General features: G+C 46.4%; 1 protein-coding gene across 1 annotated transcript in view; it reads right to left on the minus strand.

Moving 5' to 3' along the window:
* CLIC5 (chloride intracellular channel 5) overlaps positions 1-19074 on the minus strand; it is a 102663-nt gene that overhangs the window by 32828 nt on the left and 50761 nt on the right. The window contains exons 2-4 of the mRNA XM_065884820.1: positions 13468-13577; positions 9533-9658; positions 1612-1718 (exon numbers count right to left, since the gene is read on the minus strand). Of these exons, the coding sequence (XP_065740892.1) occupies positions 1612-1718; positions 9533-9658; positions 13468-13577 (343 nt within the window). The remainder of the gene's footprint in view (positions 1-1611; positions 1719-9532; positions 9659-13467; positions 13578-19074) is intronic.

Consider the following 19074-nt stretch of genomic DNA (forward strand, 5'->3'; position numbering starts at 1 on the left):
TCAATGAAGCAAAAGCGCTGAGTACATTTAAAAGGTTTCCCTCATGCTTCTCCTTTTTCTTGTCCCTAAAAGGCCACTCTTGCTGCAGTGCCTCTTCATGCACCTCTAATGACTGCCTTGCCCACAGGATAAAATCCAGTCCCCCCAGCTGGCACTGCAGACTCCAGATGCTTCTCTGGTCTCTGTCACTGGAGTTTTCTCACCCTCCCCACGTCTTCCATCCTATGTTCCCAGCCAACTGACTCCCCCTGGATCTTCACCACCCAGGTGAAACCCCTTCAGGAAATCTTCTCAGATGACCCAAAGGTGAATCCTTCCTACTCCTGAACCCCTTTGGCAGATACTCTCCTCCTCTCATAGGGCAGATAATCAGACTCCCTTTGATGAAGCCACCATTTACATCTTGTCTTGTTATTTTTGTGAACTTAAGCCTTTTCTTCTGTACCAGTCAGGCCTTGAAGACTGCGTGTCTTTTTCTAGTTCTTTTTCTAGAATCTAGTTCTGTGCATGGCACGATCCAGTTCCACAGCGGCTGTTAACTGGATCATTTACTTCCCACCACACCACTGTTCCTGCCAAAAGTTCATCCCGGCTGGCTTTCCTGGTCACTTTGGTCCAAAGAGATGTCTTTCTCTTCTGAGCTCCTGCAGCAGTTAGCTCCAAGGTGGTCCAAACAAATGGACCACCTTATTTCAGGAGCCACTGTGTGTTCGTCTGATATACATTCAGTTCCTTGTTCATTCATGAAGACTCAAGAAGTGCTGTCCAGCCAATCACCATTCATTCACTCACTCATTCACGAAGTTTTCGTGATGCCCTTGCTCTGCCTGGCTCAGCACTGGGCTCCATCCTCCTATTCGGACGGCAAGCAAACTTCCTCATCCTTCTTCCTTCTCCTCACAGGAGCTAACACTGTTCTAAAGTTACACATGCTCGATGTGACAGTTCTATTCAAATTGCTTCAGCTCATGCTTAAAGGACCAAGTCAAGTGACGGACTAAAAGTACTACCAGCTTAAATGAGGAGCTCGAACCCCTCTGAGAAGGCACCAGAAGAGAACCAAGTCTGAGTTCCATGGCCAATGCTAGAAATTAAGGGCCGGGTGGAGGCTGAGCCAGGCTTGGAGAAGAGGCTTCCCAGCACCTTCTGCACTTGCCGTTGGGGGGAATGGAGAGGGCCGGGCTCTGCCTTGAGCATTTACCACCACGGTGATTGCCCTGTCCCACCATGGGCTCTGGTCAACCCCCTAGAAGCCGCAATGTGTTATTCCAAACAGGACTTCCTGTGAGCGCAGCAGGGTCATGAACTGGGGACAAACAGACAGTAGTACGGCCGAGGCAGGACGCTGTGTGCGGTGTATCATGACGTGCACTATGGCAGGCTCAGAACACAAACTGCATCCCTCCTCCAGTTCCACAGTAAGGCTCACTGGCCGTTTCTCCTGCACTGGCCGGAAAGCAAGATCTACCACCCACTCTCCTGCATCAAGGGGGCCTCAGGGCGAGTGAATAAAAGCATTGATTCCAGCTGCTTCTCTGGTCTGAGCATCTGAAGATGCCCTGGGCAGGGGACAGTGCCACCAGGGTCTCTGGGTAGAAGGGAACCACTTACCAGCGTTGTTCTGCTGCTTTGTGTTTTTGATGTAGGCGGAGAACTTGGAGAAGATGTCGATGCCCGCTGTGTTGGATTCCCGGTGCTTCGCAGCCAATTTGGGGTACCTGGAATGCAAGACCAGTGTTCTAGGGTCAGTGAGAACTCAGACCCCCTTCCCATCACCTCACGATGAGTTTCTAGCGGGAAACACTCTTGTTTCTAGCAGGATCTACAAATCTTTTGGTGTTTTTCCAACCCATCCTCTAGGGAGGTGGGCACTTGCATCTCTAATGATAGAGAAAACTAGAGTCCAGTGAGGTGTGGAGAACTGCCCAGGAACGCAGCCTGTGGGCAGAAAAGCAGAGCACCACTCAGAGGGTCCAGGGTGTATTCTCTTCCTGGGACCGCCAACAAGGATGTGGCAATGCCCAGGCCTTAGTCAAAATTCTCAGTGAGTTCTCCTCTGCATCAGGTGGGGTCCCAGACTTTTCCCCAACCCGTGTTAAAATAACTATCCACTGCCAGGCCTGCGATTACAATCCTAGCTGCATGGAGCTAACTCTAGGAGCAAGGAGGTGCTAGGCACCTCGGCACTGAGGCCTCGAAATCATCTCTTGAAAGGAATGGTCCTCTTCTGAAATATTCTCATTTGTGTACAGGAATCAGATGCAGAAACTACCAGGCTACATCAGTGGGACAAGCATTTACAATTGTTTTATTTCCAGGCATGGAGATATATTTGCAATGACCCAGCGCCTCTCCCTCATGCATTCTTCCATTTTGAAGCCAGAAGAGTATAAGAGGCAAACTGGGGCTAGGGCTCTCTCCTACTGACCTTGAGACCAAATGAGGCAAACTTGCTTTGACCCCACTGGCACCATCAAAACAAGCCATTCTAATTTTCAAAAAATATTATTTCACAAACATTTTACATGGATGGCCAGGCAAGGGTGGGAGGAGACGGGGGACAACTGCTTCGTCATCATTATCACCAAGTATGTGGACCTTTGTGATCTCTGGGTGAATAGTGTGGACTGAAAACTATTTGGCTACTTTATGTTTAAAATGCAAAATCTTTTTTTTTGGTTTAATGTTTTAAATAACTTGAACCAAAATGCCTGTAACAAGTCTTTGTGTTCTTTCATTTTTTGGCTTCTCCACTGACCACTAGCTAGGACCACCCACTCCTGGGCCACATGAGGTGGCTGTCAAATTTCAGGTACTGCCATTGGACGAGTCCACGAAAAGCCACTGGGTCCAGCCCTCTGCCAAGAGTCAGATACAGAGGCATTATCGTCCTCATTTTATGGGGAAGCAACCAGAGACCAGAGACGTTAAATGGCTATTTGAGGGCTCGTGGGGAATAAATAGTGGAGGGACCCTGAGAACCCAGTTTTGGGGCGCTGAAGCAGTGACCCTCCCACTGCATCACATCACTTCTCCAATATCAGCAAAAGGTAACTTGTACTGTGTCCACTACGTGCCAGACACTGTTCGAACCCCTTCGCAGTTTCATCATTTACTCCTCACAGTTTCACTGGTATTGTCATTAGCCTCATTTCCCACAGAAGTCGAACGAGACACAGAGAAGCTAAGCACTTCGTCTAAGTTCACGTGCCCAGGTGGCAGACCCAGGAGCCCAACCCAGGCAGTTTCACTCTGGAAGCCCAGATCTTAAGTTCCATGTCTTGTGGCCTCTCACCGACTCTGCTGTTTACCCTCCAATCTCTCAAACACCCCCTGGAGCTGGGCTGAGCACCATGGAGGAACTCCCCTCAACCACCAGGAGGGGGCGCTTTGCACAGGTTCTGCACACATATTTTCCTGAATACCCTGAGAATCGTCAATTCATCTGCTCTGACTTGGGGTACAAAGCAATTGTTCCTGCAGGATGCTGGGTTAATCTTCCAAGACAAGGGAATTTAGGATCATCCATCCCTATTTTGGCTTTCTCACATAGAATTAGGCATGCTCTTAAAATGGAATGTCTTAAATTATTTTAATATATACCAAGTGCTCCTTGTTTTTGCTTGATAAGGCAATAATGTAAAGAGAGAAGGGCCTAGATAATGCATTTTTCCTTTGGGTTTGTTGGGTTTTTTTTATTTATGCCATCATTTGATCAGACTTCCACTAATCTGACTGTTTCTTCATGGCCAGTGTGGGCCAAACATGATTGGGTGGCAGCAAATCCAAGACAGGCAAAAAAAAGGGCCATGTGTTCAGGGAGACCATGCGAGTGCCGTCCTGTTTTCTAAGCACTATGATTCATCGAGATTTGACTTTACAGCCTAATGTCCCACTTGAAGACTGTCCTTGTGGGAAGTGTGTCTTCATATATTAACCTTACAGAGTTTGGTAACTAGATTTGGGGCAGCTACTGTACCAGATGTTAAGTGCTTTTATTTTAGCTCCATATTTACACTGCATTTTAAATATGCAAATAAGTGGGTTCCAGGGTACATTTTGTTTCTCTAAAAGGCTAACAAATAGTACTTCATTTATAGAAACATCTTTGAAATAAGATTGTGAAGTCATCTGGTGACAATCAAAGAGATGGGCAATTTCTCTAACTCAAGGGTGAGCAAATGATGGCCTATGGGCCAAATCCAGCTCAACATTTGTTTATGTACCTCCCATGAGCTAAGAATACTTTGTATACTTTTAAATAATTGAAAAAAAAATCAGAAGAAGTATATTATTTTGTGACATGTGAAAATAATATGAAATTCAAGTTTCAGCATTCACAAATAGAACACAGCCACATCCATTTACTTACATATTGTCTATGGCTGCTTTTACTCTACTAAGACTATATGGCCGCAAAGTCAAAAATGCTCCCTGGCTCTTTCCAGGAAAGTTGGCCAACCCCTGCTCTCAATAATGAAAATTTCTCCCCACTCTGTTTTTAAGATATCTTATTTCAAATGCATTCATTTTAGATATGCACTTAAGCTTCATTCTGGGAAGTAAAACAGTTGGCCACTCATCAAAACAATTTTTTTTTGTAAATAGTAGCAAAAAAAAATAAGATAGGATTGCAGATGGAAATGCTCTGATTGGCTTAGAGTCCCCAAAGACGTCTCACTGACTAACCATAGGCCACCACGCCCCTGAACAAAAGGACTCCATGCAACTAAACCAACATACAGTAAGCATCTACCAGGGGCCAAGCCCTGTCCCTGGCATTGGGGATACACTGGAGAAAAAGAGAAACAGTCATCTCGCCCTCATGGGGTGACCTCTGCTGATTCCAGGGGCTCTTCTGGCAGCCTGAGTGTTGACCCTCCGTTTTCAAATAAGCTGAAAAGTGGAAGGATGTCCCGTCTCTCCCTTCTCTGTTATTCCTGCTTCCTCACCTCACCAAACCCTCACTGGAGAAGCGGATTAATGCTTCTGACTTTTCTGCTCCAGAACTGTGAGCTTGCCTTGTCTTGTCCCTGCTACTTAAACAAATGATCCCTGGAGGTGGATGGGGTCTGGCTTATTCACAAAAAGACAACCCCTGGGAACTGTGGATTTAAGACCTAAGCTCACCAGTTGTTTTTATGATTACTGGGAGACGGTCACAAAAGAGGCACCGACCTCTCTAGCTCTTCAAGCTGCCATATAAGGAGCTCTGACTCTACGTCAGCCACTAGGTTTTAAGCAGTATCATCTTCAATAATAGTCTCTCGAGATCAACATGACGTCATCAGTTTATAGATGTGAGAATTGATGATCAGAGAGGGAATGAGTCATTTATCTGCAGCAGAGACCACACATGCTCATTAAATACCCATGTGCCTCTCTGCATTTCCCTGCCCCTCCCTCTCAGATAGGTTGGGGTCATGCGACTGGATCCTGACCAATAGTATGGGAGGAGAAGTGATGTAACCACTCATAACCCTGGGCTTTAAAAATATTTTGCGTCATCCTTCTCCTCCCTCTTTCCCTGCTGAAGGAGTCTTGGAAGAAATGTATTTCAACAGCTACAAAATAGAAGAGGGCCACACTACCCACTCAGACTCTGCACGAGTGAGAAATAAACCTGTATTCTGTTAAGCTACTGAGATTTTGTGGTCAATTAGTTACTTCGGTGTAGCACAACCTGGTGGTTCAGATTAGAACCCAAGGCAGTCTGACTCCAAAGCCCATACAGTAAGCCCCCTACATACGAACCTTCAAGCTGCAAGCTTTCAAAGATGCAAACGTGCATTCGCATGTCCAATCATGTAAGTTAGTTCACGTGTCTGGCGTACACTGTCACGTGCATGCATCCTCTACAAGTGGTTGTGCTTTTTGTGTACTTTACTATACTTTACTGTATAGTATTGTATAGAGTACGGTATCTTTATTGCAAGCCCCGGATGTCCGGAAGCAAGCGTAAAAGCAGCAGTGATGTAGCTGGTACCGCTAAGAAGCACAAGCTGTTGTGCTGTACTACTGCACTTTCCAAGGTACTGTACTGCAAGATTAAAAATGTTTCCTTTATTTTTTGTGTTTGTTTGTTTTTTATGTATTATTTGTGTGAAAAGTGTTATACACCTATTACAGAACAGTACTCTATAGCCGATTGTGTTAGTTGGGTACCTAGGCTAACTTTGTTGGACTTATGAACAGATTGGACCTAGGAACACACTCTCAGAACAGAACTCGTCCATATGTAGGGGACTTACCGTACTTTCAGCCACTATGCCATCCTGTGCTTGGTACTGAGGCTGCTTCTCCACCTCCCAGAGGATCAGAAGAAACTTCGTGATTTTTACTATCATGAAATATCCATAAACATTTCTTAAAATAATGAATTCAAAGTGTCTTCCAATTCTGGTATGGCTCTGAACACTGTTAGTACTTGCGTGATAGTTGACTGACTAAATGACAAGACATGTAACTAGACTTTACCCGTCCACTCCCCTGAATTTTTACCACTGTTTATTTCAAACCGCAACCAGCTCTGGGAAAGCACTTTGAAAAATTCGTGGAATCATAGAACTTCTGCTGAAAGGCATCTTAGAGACTATGTAGTTTCAGAGATGAGGGAATGGGGAGGGTCTGAGAGGGCACGAGGCTTGGCCAAGTTCATACAACAGGCGCTGTGTAGAAAGGTGGCTGGACTTTGGTCTCCTGACTCTCACTTCTGGATCCCATTAACTCGGGCCATTCCACGAGGATGAGGATGAAAGGTAAAGGCAGCATGTCAACAATAATCCCGACGCTTCCCTGTGCAGCATTAACTGGGTCAGTCTAAGGAGAAGGATGGAAGTTCGTCTCATTTGGAAACTTCTTGAGACTTCCTAGATTCCTCACTTTGACACCAAATGCTTTGGGAACCCAATGTGATCTTTTAAAAAGATTGCTGGAGTGTTTGTGTGTGGGTTTTTTCCTTTAAAAAATAGAGCTAAGGGAAAAAGGCTCCCACAATTTCTTGGCTCTCTGGCAGCTTTTACAAACAGCAGTGTGATGAGAAACACATGCTGACCAGCGTTTGTGGAACAGAAACGGGGGTTTTGCTGCCCCCTAGAGAACCAGAAGGCCAGGCTGCCCTCCTCCTGGGGCCTCTGGACATGGGCCACCTGACCGACCTCCCAGCTAGAGTTGGTGGGAAGCCAGCCAAGGTGGGTGGCTTTGCTGTGGGCAGAACAGCCGGTCTCCCTTTGCAGGGCTGAAGCACAGGTTTGCTGACATTTCCTGGGAGGTAATTATGGCACCTACCCCAGTCTGATCCATACAAAGGCATCTAAAGGACACTTCTGGGGGCTCTGAAATGGTTGATGGTCTCACCACTAGGGTCCCACCTTGGTGCCCTTCTGGAGTTGTGCATTTTCAGAGTTTTGAGGTTCTGCTACTGTGGCGTGGTGGACCGTAGGGTCACTGACACATCAGGAATGGACTTAGTAAAACCTCCTACACACATTGCAGTCCAGAGGGACCTGGACCAGATGAAGCAGAGCTCAGGACTGATGGAGAGAGAAGTGAAGAGGCGGCGTCTATGTCCTGCATAGCTTAGCCTGATAGGGATCATGGAAATTTTCCAGAATCGGATGATATGGTGATGAATCTGATCACGGCCCTTGTCTGGAAGAATCTACCTGTACACATGGCCATACAATTCCGGGGGCGGGGGATCCTCATGGGCCCCCTTGGTCCTGTTGGGGATGTAGATTAGACAGCCCTGAGTTAGAGAAACAGCCCCCCAAAGGCACCGCTGAACAGGGACTGAGGAAGCCTGGCTAAGATGGGCAAGAAGGGTCATCCTTTCACAGGGGAGGGAATGGAGGCCGAGAGCAAGAAAGAGACTGGTTCGAGGGGTCACAGTGCATCACTGGCAGATCCAGGAGTGGACCCAGGCCTCCAGGCCCAGCCCAGCCCAACCCTGCATGCCTCCACCCACCAGGCTGGCTATCCATCCTCCGCATTGTTTCAGTTTCCCATTCCCATTCCCTGGCCTTGATGGAAGCAAGGACTCCTGCGTGCGGGTATTACTTCTAGAAGGGAAAATGTTAACTTAATCGTGGACTTTCCCCTCTGGATCTCCCAGACAAAGTCCAAACCCTATTTAGTTATTGAAAACAGCATTCATTTTCTGTTGTTGGATTCCAAACCAGAGCCAGCAGTGAGGTTGAGTCCCAAGAGAGGAAGAAGGAGGCTGAGCCCCCTGGGGGTCTTTTCAGCAAAGGGGCTGGCCTGGTATTATGGGTGGGGCTGCCCAGCTGATTTAATCAATGCATTTATTGGACTTGCGGCAATTTCCCACACTCAGTATGGAGATAAACTGTCCTAATGTGGATGGCTGAGAATACATTTTTAGGAAGAATGTATAAATGGTTGAGGCTTAATTAGATCACGACTGGGAGTTCTGATTTAACAGTGATCTGCTAGATGTGTGACCTTGGGCAAGTTACTTAACCTCTCCGATCCACAGATTCCCCGGCTATCAAATTAGGATAATGATAGCACCTACCTTTAAGGGCCCACTAAGTGAGGGCTATATAAATATCAATTAAAAAATAAAACTTTAAAATAAATGCAAGATGGTCATTTTTATAGTCAATCCCACTTATTTTACCTACTAAGTATGTCCTAAAATCCTTCCTACCCCTCTCCCCCCATTTCCCTGTCACTGCCTTAGCCCAGCCCTCCAGTCTATCTTACACGGAACGTCACCAGTTGGCTCCCTCCTAGTCGATTTCTAGGAGCTTTTCCTCCTCTGCCCTCCCCATCTCCCCCCATCCCCCAAAGTAAGCCTGAAAACGGATTCTCCAACACTTTTGCTTAAAGCTTTTCAGTGACTATCCCACAGGATAAAGTCTGTGCACACCTTACTCTATATGTAATATTATTGTTCCAGTTTTTTTTTTAAAAGGTGATTGTTTGAATCCCTGATTTCAGTAGAGTACAATGAACAAGTCTAGCTTCCAGCAGCTTTTAGAATTCTCCTCTCTTCTGTTCACTCCTTTTTCCCATCAGTAGCAGCTTATCTACCGGACAAGAACCCACAGCCCTCTGGTCTCTCCTCCCCCTGAGCTTGTTTTCAGAAGAGGAACTGCCTTCAGCCTGTGATTTTCATGTTTAATTATGGGCTCCGACCTGACAGGGTCAGATTTATGACTCTTGTTCATAACTTGGTGTGGTTTTAAGTCATGGGATTACCTCTCTCCTGGCTGACTTTTCACTTCGTCGGCCTTTCAGCTCTTGTTCTGCAATGAGGGAGCCTTGGCCTTCACTCAGGCCGAGGGACCTGGCGTTAAGGGGCATCAACTCTTGGGGTTGGACTTTGTGGAGCAGGTTTGAGACTGGCATCCCTTTGGGGGTGGGGAGAGCCATGCGGGACTCTCTCTTTGCAAAGAGGGTCCTGGGCTCTGGATTGATGAGGCTCCTTTGGAAATCTCCCCCAGGATCTAGAAAAGCACAAGGACCCCCTCCCTGTCATTAGCTCCAGAAACAAGCAGCTCATTACTTTTCGGGGGTCAAAGTCTCCTCCAGGAACTCTTCGATCTTATTGACGTCCGTCTTCACGTCTCCATTGAAGGTCAGGAAGGGCGGATGGGTGCCAGGGGCGAGGTTGTGCAGGTCGGCTGGCTTTCTGTGGAGAGAGCAAGGTTCAGGGGTGGCTTACACCAGGGTGCTTCACGGACAGGGAAGCCCAGGGCGTACTGTCCATTAGACGCCCGTCGGCAAAAACAGACCCGGTGTGAGGCGTAGGGCAGAGGAGGTCGCAGAGATTCTGGAAGGATGTGGTGTGACACAGGATATCCGATCGGTGGGATTCAGTGAGAGAGGAGCAAGTCGGATGGACTTTGAAAAAGCAGTGTGATCACAGGTGAATATCTAAGCTAAAGCCAAGCTTCTGATACCCAGAGAGGAAGTTGGGCTTTGCTTTCAAAAGGTCCTTCACCCACCAGCTTTACAAAAATGCACGAGGCAGAATCCCAAACTTTAAACGTTCATGAATTCAGTCACGCTTTTACACGAAGAACGATCTTCTCTGTTCTTTAAGGTTTGCGCAATGGGAAGGGAGTGACCTTGTGTTTGCCGTGGGCCCCTATTCACGTCCAAGGCTGAGCTTCTGGGCTCCCCACAGCCGGTCAGAATGGAGGTGCAGAGATGGAGCAAAGCGAGGGGAAGAAGGGCGGGCGGACGGATGGAGGGAAGTGGGCAGGGAGAAAGCTGCACAGAGGACAGAGGGAGGAAAAGGAGAAATAATGATGGAAACTTCCCCGGGCAGGGATGGACCATCAGTCACCCCAAACGCTCTCTCTGAGAATGCCACACTCCTGTGGGAGGCAAGCGTGGAAAACATTAGATGGAGGAACCCAAAAGGAGTAAACAACAGGGAAGAGGAGTCTGTAATGAAACACATTCCTGGCATAATCAGCTCGTGAGGGGAAGAGAAGAATTTCAATTAAGGTGCCCCTCCCACATCCTCGCCCAACACGCACACTCTCCAGCTGCCTTCTATGGCACTTGGAACTCCTCAGACAACTGACACTGAGAAAAGCATTTCTAAAATCGAATTTCCTTGGTCCCTGTGTTTGCTTTGTGAGTGTTCTTTCTTTCACACATTCTTTACCTTCTCCTCCTGTTTTTGAAAGCTCACCTAAGGCAGCAATGCTTGGGTTCTCAGCAGGGAGGGAAAATCTATACTGATTTTATTTTTCAGCAATGACTTCTCTGTGGCTTAAAGATCCAGAAATTATGAAGGATGATTTTCTTTTTCTAGGACTCAAGAGAACAACGGGCTCTGGAGTCTGGCATCCTTGGGAAGTACTGCCCTGACCGCTGGAGCTCAGCTGACGTTGCCAGTGGACACTGGTCAGGGGTGGCCCCCTCTCTTTGTTGACCCTCTTCAGTAGTTATGAAATTATGTAATTAGAACTTAATTACATATTGCCAAGTCTAACTTACAGATTATTTAATGTATATCAGTTCTCCTTCCCTGCCTGGATTGCCAGCTCCCTGAGGGCAGAATGATGCTAAGAAGAGCCAGCATGTGCGGTGTTCTTGCTAGAAGCCAGCCCTACACCATGCAAGTGGTCCATGGCCTGCCTCATCAGATCCTCACAATAACTCTAGAAACAAGGCATAACTTTTATTCCCATTGTACAGGTAAGGCAACGGGCTCAGAAAAGAGAAGATTCAAGGTCACTCCACCAATTCATGGTGGTGCCAGGATAAGAAATTCGTTTTATTAGGAATTGCTAAACTTCACTGTATCATACATTTTTTAAATTCCTTAATTCATATACACATATATATATAATTTTTTTTTCAGTAAGCAATTCTCCTTATCTATAAAACTGGAGTCGTGATACCTGCCTGGCCCACCTCAAAGGGTGTTGGCAGGATCGGATGTGATGACAGCTAGGAAAGAGCCTTGCAAGGATCTAAGGAATGCTGGGATGGTTCCCTCTCCCATTCTGATCCCCAGACAAACACGAGTCTACTTTCACAGATGATACTCCAAAGGCCTCCTATTCTCCACTGGAGGAAGCCAATCTTTCCAACTGCAGGAAAGTCTGCTCTCTGTAGTTGTCACAGACAATGTCTGCATTTCGTGTGTGTTTTCATTCATTTAACAGAAATTAGTCAGGGCCCCGAACGGAGGCATTGGCTGCTGTGGCAGATACAAAGAAACTTAAAACATGATCTCGACTTGCCCTTGAGGAACTGAAGGTCTGATGAGAATGACAAGACAAACTGCATAACTGATGTGTCCTGAAGAACGTGCCATTTGAACCAAGAAGATTGGGGTTTTAGTGGCAGCCCCTCCGATTCCAGGTGGGCACCTTGGACAAGTCATTTAAATGTGTCTGTCTTGGTTTCCTCCTATAGAACGAAGAAATAAGATCTCCTTCACAGGGTTACACTTTATGTGATTTTTTTATGGGAAAGCATGCACTAGTTGTAAAGCATCGGGATTGCAGATATCGTAAATTGGTGAGATGCAAAACGGACCATAGATGCTGGGTGAGTCTGGAGGGAGGCTGAGTGATAGATTTGCCTGAGAGTGGTAGGGTGGGAGGGGGAAGCTTCCCAGGGGAGGGGGTTGCTTCTGGGGGCTGGGCACCATCTCTCCATTCAGGAAAAACAGGGAGCCTCTGTGAGACAGAGCAAGCATCCCAGGCAACGGCTGGAGGCCAGAGGGACAAGGGCAGCAGAAGGTGGTCCAGCCCGCCAGAGGCAGGTAGGTCCTGGGAGATAATGTCGGAAAGAACCAAGGCAAAGACAAAGGAGGGCTGCAGATGCATTTACGCTGCAGGCAATGGGAAACGTCAGGAGGTTTTCTGAGTAGGGAGAGCCACGTGATGAAAGGATTATTTTAGGAAGACTATCCTTATGATAATATAAAGGATGGATCAGAGAGAGACAGACAGAAACCAGAAGGATGAAGACCAGTTTGAAGAACAGAGAAACAGTCCAGCTGCCCGTGGTGGGACCCACACCATGTGTGGGCTTTGGGAATGGACAAGAGAGCCTGGAAGTAAGAGACAGCGGGGTGAGAGAATGCCCTGGGCTTGGCGACTGATGGACAATGGGGGTGGCAAGAGAAGGGAGCTGGAAACGTTTCAGTGCCTAGAAAAATGGAAGAACAAAGGAGTTCAGGAGGGGACCCCAATCCAAAGGGAGAATGAAGGTACAATTTTTGACACACTGATTTCAAAGTGATGACAGAAAATCCAAGTGGAAATATCTAGAAGAGAGCAGGGCTCTGGGTATGGAATAATTGACATCAAGGTGACAGGGAGAGTATGCTAAGCTCACTGGGGGAAAGCTGTGGCAGGTGATAAAGACCCAGGGAGGGAGCCTGAGCCAGTCCGCATTTAAAGGACAGGCGGAGGAGGGGAAAGAGAATAAAGATGGAAACGGTGTGGCTTGTGATGGTGAACAATGCCCGTATTTTCAACAGCTATTACAACTGCACTTTAAAAGCAGAACACTAGTAACTCTCCATCCCAGTCTCTAATCCAGAGCTCTCACACTAAGGAGTTCTAAAGATGGGAACATAGTGGGAGAAATAGTCTGGATCCCAGCTCCTTGGAAACTCAACCTCTCACACCTGAAGTCTGGCTGGGGTCCCCTAGGTTGGGGGCATTAGTAGGACCAGAATGGCTCCCTCCCAGATTTTTAGATGCTGCGCCCATCTCTGTGCCAGACACTCTCAGTCGAGATACCCATTGTCCATTCCCTCCTTCTTCCTTGCTAATCGGGACTTGCTCTGTTCCAAGGGTGTTGCTCGCTTTTGCAGCCTCCCTTGTAACTAGGGCTTTAGGGCTCTGGCCAGCAAGGTGTGAGCAGGAGGCTGCTGGGAGCCTCGAGGTTTTCGCCCTCCCTCGTGGAAGAGTCTCTCTTCCTGCAGAGAAGCATATTGCTCGTGAATGTGTCATCCTTTACCTTTTCAGATCCACAGTGGTGACATTGAACACAACTCCTTTCAGCCAGAGGATCATAAAGAGACGCTGAGAGAAGGGACAGTTGCCAATGCTTTCCCCATCGATTCCAGCCTAGAAAGAAGAGCACCAGAGGCCTGAGTTAGCTTGTGCCCATCAGCGAGAAGGAATATAGGACTGTAACAGCCAGACACCAGTCTGGGCAGAACCGAAAGTCCACGCCCCAGCCTTACTTTAAGTTGCCCTCTAAGATTTATCCTTGTCTTCCTAATGTTTATGCAAGGTGACACCTGGCACAGGGTAAGGGCTCGATAAACACGTGCAGAACTGAATGTGAGTTTCCAGCATGGTGATTATGGAGAGTCATAACTTTCTGAAACCATTGAATCCTTGCATCTCGGGGTAAAAGGAGACCTTCAGGGCTTCCCTGGTGGCGCAGTGGTTGAGAGTCCACCTGCTGATGCAGGGGACACGGGTTCGTGCCCCGGTCCGGGAGGATCCCACATGCCGCGGAGCGGCTGGGCCCGTGAGCCATGGCCGCTGAGCCTGCACGTCCGGAGCCTGTGCTCCGCAACGGGAGAGGCCACAACAGTGAGAGGCCCGCGTACCACAAAAAAAAAAAAAAAAAAAAAAAGAGAGAGACCTTCAGCATCACATAGTCTAACACAAATGATGTCGGACCAACTTCTATACTCTTGAGTAATCATCTTGTCTATGCTTGAATATCTCCACTCACCGGCAATGTATATCTCTCAAATCAGTCCATTCTGAGGATAGCTCTAAACCAGTTCTAACCAAAGAAATGCTTTTCTTTGGTTATACCTCACCAAAGTATGTTCCTCTGTCGTTTATCTTCTACCCTCTGGTCCTTACTCCATGAAGACGTCGTGAGTACAGACCCTCAGATTTTGACCCTATGTCTTTCTATCTTGTCAGCAGGCTCGAGACGTTACTCAATGTCCCACTAGGTTCTGACTACTACTTGACCTAGTGTCAATAAACCATTCATTTGTTAAATTATCCTTTTGCTCAACGAATACGTATTGACCATGTACAAGGCACTGGAAGAAATTACACAGGGGATTCAAAACTGCATTTACTCAGGAGCTTATGGCCTCCTGTGGGGTGGCCTGGGGGATGAGATGGGAGCACATAGGAAAGCATGACAGATAGCATTATTGAGGACCTGCACACTTCTGCTCTCCACATTTCCCCTTCTCAGTACCCTCCTCAAAACAGATTTCTTTTTTTTTTTTTTGTCTGAAAGGCAGGTCTATCTTTACCTCTGAGTAGCCTGCAGAGATGTGAATTTTATAAAGAATACACTTTCAGAAACATACGAACTAAAAGTTTGGGGAACTGATCTCTGTGTAATTTTTTTTCCAGTGAGTGGTTTATTGGCCCCAAAATGGTACTTGGAGGGAGAAATCACCCATTCATTCTAGTTTGCTGTTGGCTCCCCTGGAAATCGTGGTGGCATCAGGACCAGGCTCCACTAACAGGGAGGGTTCAAAGAGGGAAGGCCCCCCAGCCTTGTTTGCAAAGCTGCCAGCAATCCAACCAACATCCTGGAATGGGGGCTTACTAAGAGCTTCTTTTTCTGAAAGAGAAGGAGAAAAAAACTACCCTCCAAGCTCATCACATTATTTTTCCCCTCGAGGTTTGTTTGCTGTGGGGTTCGGGTGGGAAGGCAGGTTTGTGTCCTTATTTCTACCTGGCCCATCGCTCCCAGCAGAGGCTCAGGTTTATAATGGAAAACTGGCACCTTTGACGGTATTGCTTGTAGGTAATTGCTATGAAATTACAGTTATTTTACCTCTCTCTTAACTCCACCCAGAGCCCCTTCCTGATCCAGTTCTCACTTTCCTTAGTGCTGGAGACAGACCCACCCTGATTGTTTCAGACACCACAGCTAGGTTATAGAAAATCAGAAAGGTGGAGGGCAACAGGGCGGGCGCCACCCCTGCCCACAGGGCTAAAGTTACTGATAAAGCCACACTCAGACAGGCAACTATGAATTTAATAATAGCTCGTTGCAAAACTTGAGTTGATGACATCAGTTCCCTAAGACTTTCTTTCCCAAGAAGCACTCATCTGGCAGGTTCCTGGTCCTTTAAGACATCCTGACAAAGGAACTTTTCCCCAGGGCCGGTTATGGTGTAAGTGACAAGTGGAGAAATTAAAAAACAAAAACAAAAAACAAAAGCCACGGTCCACACACTCTCATCTGTTTTACCTCCGGGGGTGGAGGTGGTCATAAGGGGATTGAAGGAGGTACTATTGAATTATTGGAATTCTTATTAGCTGGACCAAAAATTCATATAATAATGTTAATAATACCAACGAATGTCTATATAGTCAGGCACTGTTCGAAGTGCTTTACGTATATTATTAACACGCCTATTGCTCATGTGAAACCTGTGTAGTGAGATAGTGTCACCATTTTACAGATGTGGAAGCTCAGTGGAAATTACAGAGAGGGGAAATCACTGGTCTGAGGGTCCCTGGAACGAACCCAGGCGATCTGGCTCCAGATCCTGAGCTCTTAACTAACATGCGCAGACTCCACCCTGAGGGCCCAGCCCAGACGGGTAGCACGTTCACCCAAGGTCGCAGAGCAGGAGGTGTGGGTGCTGGATGTGCGTGATGCATCCCCGCCTTCAGTCCATGTGCCACAGCTCTGCCGGGGTGTACAGGCTGGTGGTTGTCACAGCTCCCCACATTTCCACTATTGTCTTATATTATAATTCTAGACCCAGTAGACAAAAATTGCTGAAAGACCAAGAGAAATAGTATGCGAGGATTTTATGATTTACACCCTTACTGTCTTTGCATCTCTCTTGAAGCTTCCCCTTCCCTTCCCTTTTCTTGTGCTAGGAACATTTAACATGAGATCTACCCTCTTCAAAAATGTTTCGGTGCACAATGCGGTATTGTTGACTGTAGGTCCAGTGCTGTAAGCAGCTCTCTAGAGTTTCCTCACTTTGCTCAAATGAAACTGTATTCCCGTTACTAGTAACTCCCCACTCCCCGCTCCCCTTGCCCCTGGCAACCACCTTTCCACCCTTTGACTCTATGACTCTGGCTATTTTAGTTACTTTATGTAACTGGAATCGTGCAGTATTCCCGTTACTAGTAACTCCTCGCTCCCCCTCCCCTTGCCCCTGGCAACCACCTTTCCACGCTTTGACTCTATGACTCTGGCTATTTTAGTTACTTTATGTAACTGGAATCGTGCAGTATTTGTCTTTCTGTGATCGACTTAATTCATTCACCATAATGTCCTCGAGATTCACCCATGTTGTCGCATATTTTCGAATTCCCTTCTTTTGCAAGGCTGCATAATATTCCACTGTGTGTGTATACCACAGTTTCTTTATCCATTCATCTGTCAGTGGACATCCAGGCTGTTTCCATATCTTGGCTATTTAAATAGTGCTACAATGAACACAAGGGTGTTAAGATCTCTTCCAGATTCCAATTTCAATTATTTTAGCTAGCCACCGGGAAGTTGGATTGCTGGATCATATGGTAGCTCTATTTCTTGAGGACCCTCCATACTGTTTTCCATAGTGGATGCACCACTTTGCATTTTCACCAGCAGTGTGCAAGGGTTCTAATTTCTCCATATCCTCACCAAGACTTGTTCTCATTTGTTTTTTCCAGAAGGGCTACCTTGACAGGGGGGAGGTGAGATCTCATCATGGTTTTGATTTGCATTTCTCTCGTGATTAGTGACATTGAGAATTTTTTCATATACCGGTTGGCCATTTGTATGTCTTCTTTGGAGAAACATCTATGCAAGTCCTTAGCCATTTTTCAGTTGGGTTATTAGGGTGTTTTTTTTTTTTTTTTTTTTACTATGGAGTTGTTTAGTCTCCTCTTTTCTTCCTTCACAACTCACCAGTTGCCCATGGAAACCATTTGCTAAACTCATGGGTTAAATGTGGTGAGCTTGTGGCAACCACTTAAAACATTAACCAAGAACTTGGTGGGGCTCAATGGGACCCCAGGCCCTGAAAAGTATGAGGGAAAATCCAGATGGGCTGTGGTCCAAAGAGGCTCTGAACAATGTGGGGACAGGCAAAAACATGGTGTACTGGGTTGAATAATGTTCCCCCTAAATTCATGTCCACACAGAACCTGTGTGCGTGACCTTATTTGGAGACAGAATCTTCACAGATGAAAGCAAGTAAAGATAAGGTCACGCTGGATTTGGGTGGGCCCTAAACACAACTGGTGTCCTTATAAGGAGAAGGAAGTTTGGACACAGACATAAAGGAGAAGGTCATATGAAGAGAGATTGGAGTGATCTGTCTGCAAACCCGGGAACACTAAGGATGGCCGGCAGACCCCAGAGGCTAGAGGAGACAAAGAAAGGGTCTTCTCTAGAGATTTCAGAGAGAGCATGGCCCTCATGATAACTTGATTTCAAACTTCCAGCCTCCAGAACTGTGAGAATACATTTTTGTTGTTATAAGCCACCCAGTTTATGGTGATTTATTTTGGCAGCACTGGGAAACAAAAGCGAACAGTAGGGTCAAAGGAGAATTGTGTACAGCTACTGGCAAACTTCCCAAGTTCACAGTTCTGCTTTGCCATGGGCCTCGTGTGCACACAGCTGCCAGCCAGCTATGACCCCAAAGTACTGTCTGTTCCCTAGATATAGTAAATTTATTTACTATTAAGCATATATACTATACTATACCTTGTTATACTATACGGTATTATATACTATATTATTTAAGTTGTAATAAAACATAAAATATTATACACTGTATAATATTACATACTATAATAGTAATATACACTAACAAACGTAAGGTAGATAGCTAGTGGGAAGCAGCCGCATAGCACAGGGATATCAGCTCGGTGGTTTGTGACCACCTAGAGGGGTGGGATAGGGAGGGTGGGAGGGAGGGAGATGCAAGAGGGAAGAGATATGGGAACATATGTATATGTATAACTGATTCACTTTGTTATAAAGCAGAAACTAACACACCATTGTAAAGCAATTATACCCCAATGAAGATGTTAAAAAAAATAGTAATAGCATGATGTAATTATATAGGTTGTATGATTATACTTTATATGTTGTATGCCAGCTAAGTCATATTATATGTTCTGAAATATTGCCTTCCATATAGTCTCTCCCCCATATGGTGAGCTTGGCTGTCCCCAAAACACGACTATGTTTTATTCACGTTACCTTCAGCAGCAACAAGCACAGGTACCTGAAACTGAATTGATACTCAGTGCCTGTTAGAATGGATACATGTTGAGGGGAGGGTGATACTGCTCCACTTTTATGGCTTGAGTATCCCCAAATTTTGATGTTGGCCCTCTGAAGAGCATCCTGAGAAAGAAGCTTGGGTTGTAGAAGACATTACAGCAGGAGATCACGGTTCTAGACCCACCTCTGTCTGTAATTCACCGTGTGACCCTGAGTCTCAGTCTTTGCACTTATAGCTTCCCTCAGGGTTGTGAATTCAAGTGCCTAATGAAATTAAGCAGTTTAAGACAGCAGTTCTCAAACTCTTTGGTCTCAGAATCCTTTTATGCCTTTCATGATTGGTGAGAATCCCAAAGAGCTTTTGTTCATGTGGGTTAT

The sequence above is a fragment of the Phocoena phocoena genome, chromosome 10, assembly GCF_963924675.1.
Source record: "Phocoena phocoena chromosome 10, mPhoPho1.1, whole genome shotgun sequence".
In the NCBI taxonomy this organism is placed as follows: Eukaryota; Metazoa; Chordata; class Mammalia; order Artiodactyla; family Phocoenidae; genus Phocoena; species Phocoena phocoena.